This window comes from Trachurus trachurus, assembly GCF_905171665.1.
Source record: "Trachurus trachurus genome assembly, chromosome: 5".
NCBI classification, from domain to species: Eukaryota; Metazoa; Chordata; class Actinopteri; order Carangiformes; family Carangidae; genus Trachurus; species Trachurus trachurus.
In genome coordinates, this window is record NC_139896.1 from 18088839 (window position 1) to 18100903 (window position 12065).

At 40.0% G+C, this 12065-nt stretch overlaps 1 protein-coding gene across 1 annotated transcript in view; it reads left to right on the forward strand.

Moving 5' to 3' along the window:
* LOC310985656 (receptor-type tyrosine-protein phosphatase gamma-like) overlaps positions 1–12065 on the forward strand; it is a gene marked incomplete at its 5' end in the record, with an annotated part of 340997 nt that overhangs the window by 295582 nt on the left and 33350 nt on the right. The window contains one exon of the mRNA XM_083971275.1: positions 4175–4359. Within this exon, the coding sequence (XP_083827401.1) occupies positions 4175–4359 (185 nt within the window). The remainder of the gene's footprint in view (positions 1–4174; positions 4360–12065) is intronic.

The window sequence follows — 12065 nt, forward strand, 5'->3', positions numbered from 1 at the left end:
CTTTGGAGGAAGCCGGTTCATTTTTTGGTCAGGTGGTTCAGGTCAAAGATGAGGAGTGGTGTAGTGCATTGCTGCAGCGTTGACATTTTTAATCATTGGGAAGTTAATGGCACCTTATTTCCTGCTGTGGTAGAGGAAGAGGTGAAGTTTTCTTCGATGACGTTTCATATTATAAAGATAAAAACAATATAAACACCAGCACCAAAGGTTCTGGCTGTTCTGAAATTCCATTAGTGTTTAACTGAACAATAGTGTAAAGTGGGGTTTGGCACCAAGCCCTGCTACAGATAGCCTACTGTTGGTACATTTCTAATAGGAACTCAGACTGAGAATTCACCCAATCCCTCTAAGTGCAAGACCTCACAGACTGACCCACAATCAAGACCTGTTCATCAATCATCTGTGATTATCATGCTGTGTGGCCAGAGGCGCCATTTACCCCTCTGTTTGACGTCTTATGGAGAGAGAGAGATGCTCTCTGTGGGTTTCATTGTGCATCACCCACCTCCTCCACCCATGTTCTACTCGGTGGGACTGGGCCCTATCTCCATCACTCCCTGCCATCCATACATCTACAGTACCTTGTGTGTGCGTGTGCGTGTGTGATGACCCGCTTATCTTTGATGAAAGCTCTAAGAGGATCTCTTCATCATCCAGCCAGACACACACAGCTACACAACCCTTTCAGCGATGTTTCACACAGGGAATATTAGAAGTCATGGTCCAATCTGAGTTGCAGTTCTACACAAAAAGAGTGCACGACGAAGACATGCATTAAAAAACCATGTGAGCAGCAGCAGCTTTATCCACAAATTCGTCCACAATAAAGAAAATATCACGTGTGCTGTTGAAAACACAAATAGCTGATCTCAGATTAGCTCAAAATATCCTTTCTAAATGTTGTGAGTCAAGATGATCGGTAACTCTGTAACCTGTCAGGGGACAGTGGATGAATAATAGCTTCATGCCTAACTCTGGCACATCTAGTGTTTACCGTGTGCACTAATGTTCAGGGCAGCTGCGATCCACAAGAATTTGGGAATTTTTTGCAAATTAATTAAAAAAGAAAAACTGAAATATCACCTGAATATAAGTATTCAGACCCTTTGCTCTGACACTCATGTAGGTCATTCAGGTGCCCTCAATTTCTTTTATTCATCTTTGAGATGGTTCTACACCTTCATTTGAGTCCAGCTGTGTTGAATTAAATAGTTTAGACATTATTTGGAAAGGTACACACCTGTCTAAATAAGGCCTTACAGGTCATATATTAATGTTAGAGCAAAATGAGATCCATGAGGTCGAAGGAACTGCCCGAAGCGCAGACTGAGTACAGATCTGGGCAAAGCTACAAAAAATATTCTATTTGGTTGACCATACATCCAGTCAGGAGAGCTGTGTGTTGCCATTCACAGGGACACCAGAATAACATATTTTACACACTTTCAAAAACGCTCACCACAGCAATCGATTATGTGTGCTTCACGTTGAATATATTCAGCGCTTTATCTTCCCATGAAAACACCCCGTGGTCGGTCTTCCAATGCAGCCTTTGAATTACAAGACGTATGAATTGGGACACAGCTATTATAAACACATGTGGAGACTGAATTAAGCACCTAACACACAGCAGCGTGTTGTTTTCAAGACTTTTAATATGTCCCCTTAGAAACACAGTACAACACACTCAAGGTTCCTACCAACACTTTTTATCAAGGAACCTTCACTGAGTTGCATAATCATTGTCTGAGAAATAATGGAGCCAATGTTGTGCTTACAGTAACTGAGACAACAGAGACAACAGAACACACACTTCAGCTGCGGTAAACCCGCAAAAACACTTGTGGGAAAGTTGCCACAGCGAAGAGACTTTAAACTCAGGTGTAGTGAGAAATATAAAGAGATTTACCTGGAGCCGAGAGGCTTAATCAGCACTGTGAACCAGTCTGATGTTCATTTATATGTAAAAGTCCTGCAGTTCAAATTATGACACACACACACACACACATATACACACATACAAAGGGCATGGCTGACTGGGCTCAGGTTGATATAATCTATTAAATACTCTTTCTCTGCATTGAGGTCATTCAGTGTTTGACTTCCAAAATGCCTGTGTGTGTGTGTGTGTGTGTGTGTGTGTGTGTGTGTGTGTGTGTGTGTGTGTGTGTGTGTGTGTGTGTGTGTGTGTGTGTGTGTGTGTGTGTGTGTGTGTGTGTGTGTGTGTGTGTGTGTGTGTGTGTGTGACTAATGGCTTTAGTAATGCTAAGCCACATGGGGCTCGACTGCAGGTTATGAATAGAAAAACTCCACTGCAGCTCTTTATGAGCAAGCTAATCAATTTGGTTCCACAAGGCACGTGAGCTCTTTTCTCAATCAACCCATGTTCATCATCAAATTACCTGACGCATTTGCATAATATAATACAGTGTGTGGAATAATCATTCTGGGCATTGTTAGATGGTAATGCACTACTCTCTCTTTCTCGGCGATAAATACTGTAACAAATTGCTGCTTAACACACAGTTACACAACAAATACACTGACCAAAGTAAAGTTTATGGAAGCAGAGGAGTCCATACCATGTGATTTCTGAGCGTGTCATTAATCTGCAGCTATGACAGCCTCCAGCCTTCTTCCAGTTAAACAGGGAGAACCTTTTCACATCTTTTCATAGAGCTGGTTTTGAACATGATGTAACAGGAAACATTTGTGTCTAAATAATCATTGTCGACTGCTGCTTTGAGATTTACCTTTAGAGGAAACATCTGTCCACATGTGGCCACGTTCCATGGGAATGCTGTTTTTAATGTTATCTTTCTCTGTTTCTGCTTTTATGTCAATGGGAAATCAAAGCTACCATGATGATCATGCTAAACATTGGCATTTGAATAATAACCAAGACTGAGAACTAATAGTTTACATGCAAATGTTTCACATTAAAAGATGATTAGCAGTAATGCTCTCTGCTGAAATGATGCTCTATACTGATGGTAACCACTTATAAATGCACTAAATGGGATCAGAGCTGGGCATGAAACATGAATCTTAGAACAACTGTGTGGAAAAGTTCATTACACTGAGTGGATCAACCCTTAATGTGAACATTGGAAATATTTCCTTAGAGTTTCGATTTGACTAAAATGTGTATCTCAGTGAATATGAGAAAACATGCTTAGAGTAAATGAGCCTGTGTCTTATATAAACCAGTTTAGAAGAAAGGTCTCATCCATTGTTAGAAAATTCATGATCATTATACTAAAAGGTTCAGGCTTCCCTCGGCTGAACAAGCTCACCAGTCAAACAGAGACACCTAGTGGTCTGAAGATACCAGTGTAGGGCTGCTCGTATCTGAATGAGTAGGGGCTGCGTGTGTGCGCGTGTGTATGCGTGCGCGTGTGTGGTGTTAAACTCATAACAAAACATACAAAGTATGTTTGCCTTCATATCTCTCATAGCCAGATATTAGAAGGCAGAGCAGGTTGTAGTCATTTTGCCTGAAGGCGACTATATATGAACTCGTTTCTTTGGAGCCTGGAGACAAACCCATGCATGTGTGTGTGTGTGTGTGTGTGTGTGTTTGATGCCTGTGCATATGTGTAGAGCTGAGCTGAAACCCAATATTCAGTATTAATAATGCTCAATAGCCACTGTATGTTCAGAGAATCCAGCCATTCACACATGCATGTGTGCACACCGGATTGCATTGTGTGGTGTGTGTATGTGTGTGCGTTCATGGATGAGTCAGAGTGTCTCACAGCAATATTAATAACACATAATACAACTCACACTCACATAACACTCACTTCTCTCCCTCTCTCTTTCTCTCCCTCTCTCTCTGTGTTTTTAAAGATAAGTTGAGTCGATGTATTTAGCTGTTAAATTATCTCTTTCTCTCTCTCTCTTAAATTTTCATTCTTTCATTCTCCTTCATCTGTCTTCCTCTTCTTTCTTTCCTTCACTTCAATGGTTTCACTGAGTCCTCCTTTTCCTTCTTTCTCCCTTTCCTCTCTTTCTGACTTTCTGTCATTCCCCCTTTCTCAATTTCTTATGTCCATTGCTTTCCTACCGTCTCCTTCTCTATCCTCTATCCCCACTGTTTGCTTTTGCTCTTCCTGCCTTCTTACTCCATCTTTTAATTCCCTATTTTCTTTTGTTTCCTGCCTCCTCCCAGTGTGCAGTAGCGCTCCCTTCAACATGAAGGTGCAGCACGTGAACGGCAGCGCCCTGGTGGTCCGCTGGGCCCGTCCAGAGGTTACCTACCACCCGCCCATTCTCCACTTCCTGGTGTCCTACAGCTGGACGGCCCACGACGACAGCTACGAGGAGACGCACCTAACCGACGCCAAGCACAAACTGGTGAGGCTGCTGTGGATGGGTTAGACCCGTAGGATACCATGTGGGATGCTAGGATTATTAATTAACAAGAGATTATGCGATAACATAATCTTCAATAGAGAAATAGTTCCAATATCAGGTTGCACGAGGCTGTGAGGAGATTAGTACATAGCTAGTGCTGGTTAATGAGCTGACTTCACTGAAAGGTCTGATTCTGACCTATGTTACATTAATGTGCTCAGCAGCTCTGGATAAAGGTTTGTGTGTTTGTGTCTGAACACTGCTGTGTTTATTAGACATCAAGGAAACATGGATTCCATGTTGTACTGTGTTATACTTCATCATCATGACTGGAGAATAATGGGCTCTATGCACAGCTCCACTTACTTCCTGAATTTAAGGCTGTTCCTTTATTTCCTGTGTTACATTATTGGACAAACTGATTAATCCAGGTGTGTCTGGCCATTGTGACTACTCAGACACACCTGGATTAATCAGTTTGTCCAATAACGTCAGACAGGAAATAAAGGAACAGCCTTAAATTCAGGAAGTAAGTGGAGCTGTGCATAGAGCCCATTACTTTACTACATCAGTATCTGACCCAGTCTCTTGCAAAATGACACATTCACTGACATGATTTTCATTAACTTTCCAACAAAGAAAGCTTAATTCTTTTCCATGGTTATCAACAGATCTAACAAAATGATAGCGGTAGTTGTTAAAAAGCAATTGAAGTCCATCTGTAGTTAGACATTTTAGTCTGTACTCAGTGTTTTAATTTATCCATCAAAATAACTAACTCTTATGAAAATATCTCTCAAACAAAGATTTTAACTTAGTTAGTTTTTGTATTGAAACTAACTGAGATTCAGACTTTATATGAACTGATGAGTTCAATAAAAAACAAAAAACTAGAATTTTGGTTTATGTTTGTTTTTGTATTCATTTTTAATAATTTTTTTGATATGCTGATGATGTTGTTTTGTACATAGCAACCATGATCTTCATGTCCTCTGTCGGTACAACCAAACTGACATCAACTGTGACAAATTAAGGTCAAATTAGTGAAAAAGTGAAATTAGTGGGATGAGAGGTTGTTTGGGATTTTTTTAGGAGACACAATCACAGTAAAATCCATGAAAAACAGGCAACACTTGAGTCCTCTTCAGCCAGTAATCTACAGTTTCTTGACACTGTCCAGATCAACAACAGTTTGCAAAAAACTCATCTTTATCTTTCTTGGATAAAACAGTGTTTGCTAATGACTAAGATGGGCATATATCGAAAAACATTAATATGCAGATTGGCAGTAGTATCAAATGTAAAAGCTATGTAGTTTGAGACACATGCATTCACAGCATTCCCTTTTACACCTGACAGTATATTCAGGAGTCTAACATATACTGTAAGGAAATCACCATAAATATGTGTACATTTAAAATGAAATGAGTGCTTTAAATGTTTCTTTGAATGAGCTCTTCTCATTACACATGCACACACACACATACACATAAGCAGTCTTTCTCTGATGTGTTTCCTTGGCCTGGTTTGTGTGGGGGGAAAAAAAGAAGAAAATCTCAGTTGAGACTTTTCTGACTCGTAGCTGTCGATAGCCGTGTGTTTGTACTGTCATATATTCCACAGAGATGCAGAGAACAATGGAGGCTTTCAGCCTCTTCCTCACACACACACACACATCACATCACACACACAAACAGCTCAGACTCCATGTCCACAGCTCGGTGTGTCTCATCACACCGACGTGTTTTAGTTCTGTGCGACGAATTCCACATGAAGTAAGTTTCATCTTGTAACAGTGCTCGTCGCTCTAACGGTAACACAGCTACCACAGCTCAATAATGGAGGAATTGTGAATAATGGCTGTTGAAGCTGTGGCGTTTCATGCTGCAGTTCCTGTCACAGCCAGTGGGTGTCTGCTCGGTGACACTGACATGAATTGGAAGGTCTGCCATAATGTAACACTCACATACTAACCATAGCATAAGCATAACCAGGATAACCATAGCATTATTGGTTATGCTCAAAAGAGGTCGGTTTTATGGATGAAATCCTCTGTCATGATATACGTTATATAGCAAAATCCATAGATATACATACACATTATAATTACAGCTCCAAGTGTGTGAGAGAGAGAGAGAGAGAGAGAGAGAGAGAGAGAGAGAGAGAGAGAGAGAGAGAGAGAGAGAGAGAGAGAGAAGGGGGATCTGGTGATCTGGAGAATAGCGGGTATATGGATATGAGGGGGAGGTGGTGGGTGGGGCATAGAGATGAGGAGAGAACATGGAGATGTGCGTGTGTGGCGGGGGGGTGGGGGCTGTGAGAAATGTCCAGTAACACAGAATGAGGGGAACAGAGGAGCAGATAAATGACCTGAGAAATAGTTGTTGTTGTTTTTTCATCAAATGCAAATATTTGTTTTGTCTTAGTGGCACCATAAACAGTCCTGTTCATTAGCTGAATTGTCCACAATGGCCTCTAACATAATGTAATATAACATGGAGACACCATAAGGAGAAACCCTGGCTGTAATCATTCCTCCTCTCCACACATTTGTGGAGTGACTGCTGCACAAAATCCACAGTCTCAGTCTGCAGAGCTAATGTCAGGCTTGAGCACACATCAAGTCAGGATCCCTGTACGAAGTAATTGCCTGATGGCCAATGTGGACATGGGGAATGCTCACAGCAAGCACTGCATCTCTCATGCACTGTAAATATGGCAAAAGAAATTCAGACATCCTTAAAACTCCTTCATCCTTAATATGAAACAAACAAATCAAGTGCTGAGTTTGCACCAACAGCTGCAACAACAAATCAAAATCAAACATGGAAAATGTAAGATGAGAAAAATCACACAGAAATATAATAAAACATGCGCATGAAAGAGGTAATTAGTAATGAAAGCAACTTTAACAACAGCAGACTTGGTTCTGCCTTCTGCCAATTGCATATGATTTTCTGCTAGTGATGATTTTTATTTGTTTGTTTTGTTTTGTTTTATTCATGTCAGTATTTGGAAGCTCTAAAGGCCATAAAAGACTCAAATGGGTCAACATCAAAGTCCAGATTTCAGATCATCTAACCATCAACTGATCCTCAGCCAACAGTCACATCATTTCCCTTCAGAGCCAAACACACCCATGTCACAGAAAGCACACCATATATTTCCTTTGTAGTTACACTTCACTCATCTTTTGCCTCCTTCCTATTTCATTTCCTCAGTCTTTATCCCTTCCACACACCACACACTTAACTTGATCAGTGGACCATGATTTAACCTCATCACTGCGACCCACTGTACATTTTAACATTTTTGAATCCTGTCCTATTTTCCATCTGAGCTCACTCTGTATCACTGTGTAGATTAATTTCTGATCAGCCTGATGAGCCAGAGTCAACTTTATTTACTGTAAATGTAAAGTATGATGAGAATATTATGGACTAACAGACAGTCAGATGCAGCTGCACTGGAGAGAAGCACGTGTGTGCTTGTGTGTGTGTGTTATTTCAGAAATACAGAGGATTTTACATCATCAAACATATGACTTTGAGGCCCTTGAAAAATCTAATAAGTTGTTTTGGAACAAAACTGTTTTGATACATACAAAATCAGCTCTGATTGCATCATTAAAAATATTTTGTCTTTAACAAAGTCTTGACAAATTCTCATGAGAAAATGGGTCGGCTGGGGTTTTAACAGAATAGTCATTAATTTTGGGGGCGGAGGAAAAGTTTTTTGACACAAACACAAACACACACACCACACATTTGCTACAGTACAACACGTACAAACCAAGCAACCATCCTCCATCAGTTCCATTACAAATGGTCTCATCAGGAGCCGGAATGAGCTGTGAGGAGCTGTGGAGCAGACAGGAGGTTTCATTCCCTTACATTGTGGTGTTCCGGTCAGCTCGCAGAATACTAATGCTAAGCTAGAGAGGATACAGCCTGCCAGCCTGTGCAAAAAGCATGACCTTGGGCCAGTGGCTGTGTGGGAAAACCAGATTTGCTGTAAAAAAAAAAAAGAAAGGGAGAAAAAAGAAAAGGAAAATAGGGATCAGAGTGCCCCCTGGCTGTGGAAGCAGGATCCACTTCCAGAGCTAGGACTCTCCCATGATGAGAAAGACAGAGACAGGGAGGTGGGAAGTGTTTTATCCTCCCATCATTAACTCAAGAGACCACCACTCCACCCCTCCTTCTCCCCCTCCCCAGTAATCCCTACTTCACTCTCCCTCTCCACTCTTCCTCTTCCTCCTCATGTCTTCTCCCCTTTGGTTCTTCTTCCCACTTTGATTCTGATCTTATTTCCTCTATCCTCCCTTGATGCTTCTAACTAGGTCACAACAGGGACCTACATGGCTTTAGGACCCTTAAATTGGGGGCCCCTGTTGTCAAAATCAGTGGAGAACCCCTTCATAATAAATGAGTGTAGAGTGGACTGTGTTATGGGTTGCACCACTTGTGAAGAAGGGGGGAAGTGATTAAGAGAAACAGGTGCGCAACAGGATTTAGTAACATAGCAGAACTGGCATGAGTCAGGGAGTGGAGGTGTAGGGGTAAAGATAGAAAAAGAACACATCATAAATAAATAAAAAGATATTCATTTGACAGTATAAATGCTCATCATAATGATCTTTTCATACATGAGCCATCTGGAGTCAATGTGGATGTTACACCGTCCTTCAGAATCAAAGTATCTGTGATTCCAAAGGTTTCCTGAGATTTTTGGACTTCACTGAGCTCTCTTAGGTCCTCAGCTCAAAAAAGCTTTAGAACAGTCACAAGGCAAATTTCTAACACAAGTAATAAAAAGCAAGTGAGCAAGTAAAAGAGATAAAAAGATGGAAGCTGATAGTCGGTGGTGGGTTTATAGCTTTGAAAACTGTCCCAGCTTTTATAAGACACTTTCATTTTATGTCATTCTCCTATTTTGTCTCTGAGAAATACCAAGAATAAAATGTTGATGTTCCTTGAGTACTGTAGCTAAGCTGATGTTAAAGACTGTAACCAGCACAACAAGCGTGCAATCCCTTATAAAGTTCAGGGTTATATATATGAATTATATCAGGCTAAACTCAAATCTGTTTCGTGTATTTGCCCCAAAGAATATTAGAAAGACCTCTCAGTGTAATATTTCTCAAACTCCTTGAATCAGCACCTCCTTAAAATGCCTTTAACTGTGTGGACTTCAGCTTGGTGTACCTAATAAATAAAAGAACACATATTTCAATTTCATATTTTATAACAGAATCTGAAGTCGCTCTCAGAGCTATTGAAATGAGGCCAATTATATCACCAAAAGTTGAATTATAGGTAAACAAATAATTAATGAATACATTCTCTCAGTGGAGCCATGAGAGTGAACATGCTTTTTCAAGTAAATAAAAATGAAAATAAAAAGAATATATTTTGATTGGCGGTGATTTATTTTGACACTAAAAATGTTATACGCAAAACAACTGAAATATTAGTAAAATGAGACATTTAAAAGGCAAAACAGTAATGAAATAGTAATTTAAAAAGCAGAGAACAAGATGTTTGAACCTTGTGTCTGAATGAGATGAGTTCAAACTGCGGGTTCATTTGTCATTGAGCATGTGAACCTGTGAAAACGATCTTGATACGAGGCTTCAGCAGAGCAGACACTGTTGTACATACATGTCACTCGCCTCAGAGCCTTGGTGACACACAAACATCAGTAATACCAGACAGCAAAATCAATCCGGCCCAGACTCGGGCCACATGCTTGTTTTCTTCTGCGTCAGTGTAGACCTTGTTCCACAACCTGAGTGGGCATGCGAGTCAAGTTTATTTTATTTGTCATGTACATTCAAGTACAATGTAATGAAATGCATTCTGCCCTGGCTCTCGCTCAGCCGTTAAAACTGACTGCATGGGTCATCATGCTAGTATAGCTGAGGCTGATGGGAATGTGATTTGTAGAAGTAAAATACACACACATATCTTGACCTGATAATGAAAAGTATGCCAGGATGAATGTCCAAATTCTTTTAATGGTTGTCGAGAAATTTCACTCAAAGCCACAACAACCTTCTTATGTTCAGCTGGGGAGGCAGAAACATCTGGACTGTATGGTATGTTATCACAGAGAAATGTTTTCAACTTGTGTTTCCACTCATCAATACCCTTGCACAGGCGGCACCGTAGCCTCACCAAACACTGATTTTATTACATTCATTCATCATAGTGTTTCATTTTTGTCATTCTAAAGTGATAGACTGAAAAATAGAATGATATAATTACGTAAAGGGAAGAAAAAAACACCAGAAACAGACAAAAAACAAATATATGATCACATATTATTAAAAAAATATATAATTAACAAAAATGAACTGCAGCAGTTTGTTTATTAACATGCTTAGCAGTATGGCCAATGGAGGAATGGATGTATATCATGATAAATGATATAATCGCAAAATCTTGGCCGGACTGTATCAAGACACCACATTTGGATGTTGTCCCACACTATGATGAATCCTTATTTAAACATTTGTTGATACAAGTGGGCGAGAAGAGTCACAGTGTAGAGCAGGTCTGTGAGGCAGAGACTGATGAGGTTTCAGGCTCCTCAGACATCCTGTTTGTTCACGAGTTGCTGTACATCAAAGAACCAAAATGTTGACATGAGTCCTCTTGATTTACTCGGTGTTTGCTGCCCATCTGTGTGAGAGCAGGAGTCAGCTGGAAGCAGGAAGCCTCGACAGTGTTAGTGTGAACAGCAACACTCCAGTCTGACACAGCACTGCCTTCTCATGGAGGCAGTCAGCTGCTCATAAGACTGTTCCTTTGTGCCCATGATAACTGGCTCTGGGGTTGTAATTGTTTTTGTTTGTTTGTCTTTTTGAGTTTTTTTATTGGAGGTGCTTCATTTAGCATTTTAAATCAGTTTCAGTGTCAATAATATTATAGTCAGTGTAGTGTAGTCATAACTATATCTCAGTGCAGGCTCTATGGCAACTGAAATCTTCATGTTAAGATGAGCACAGCTGACAATACCTTCTTATTTTGTCCTTATTTTTATTTGGTGATCTGGTTTTTAATAGCCTGCCTTTTATTTGTGGTTTTACTCACTTGAGTACAACTCCTCTGTTTTATTATTTTATTATTTTATTATTTTACCTATATCCCTCCATCTTTATCTTCCCTCTCCAGTCTCCATTGTTTCCTCAATGCAAATTTATGGGGTTCATGACAGTATTTGCTCAGTTGTCATTATTGTCTTATTTATTTTGCTCTTATTTATATAACCCAGTCATTTATAGCTGGTATAACTGGTAAGCTGAAGTTACATTGTTTATAAATCAGCCACTAACAGTAAAATGTATTAGATAAATTGATTCATTTTGACCAGTATAGTTCATTCATATCGTGATGGTGTAGCTGACAGACAGGATATAGTAATGGTTAATGTCCCCCCTGAGTCACTGCCTGGTTGATTTTATATCCCACAGTATTTTTATGCTATCAGAGAGGTCCTGATTAATTTCTCCCTGATAAATATGTCAGACTTGATGAAAAAAAGACCCAGTGATGTTAAAATGTCTGATATACCATTAAAACATGGCTACTGGAATTAATCTCTTACTGGTTTTATATTCTCACCCCCTCATGTGATGGAGGTGGAGAGCAGAAATGACTGCATGTGCATGATAGCTTTACTATTCAAGTGATCCACAGTGGCAT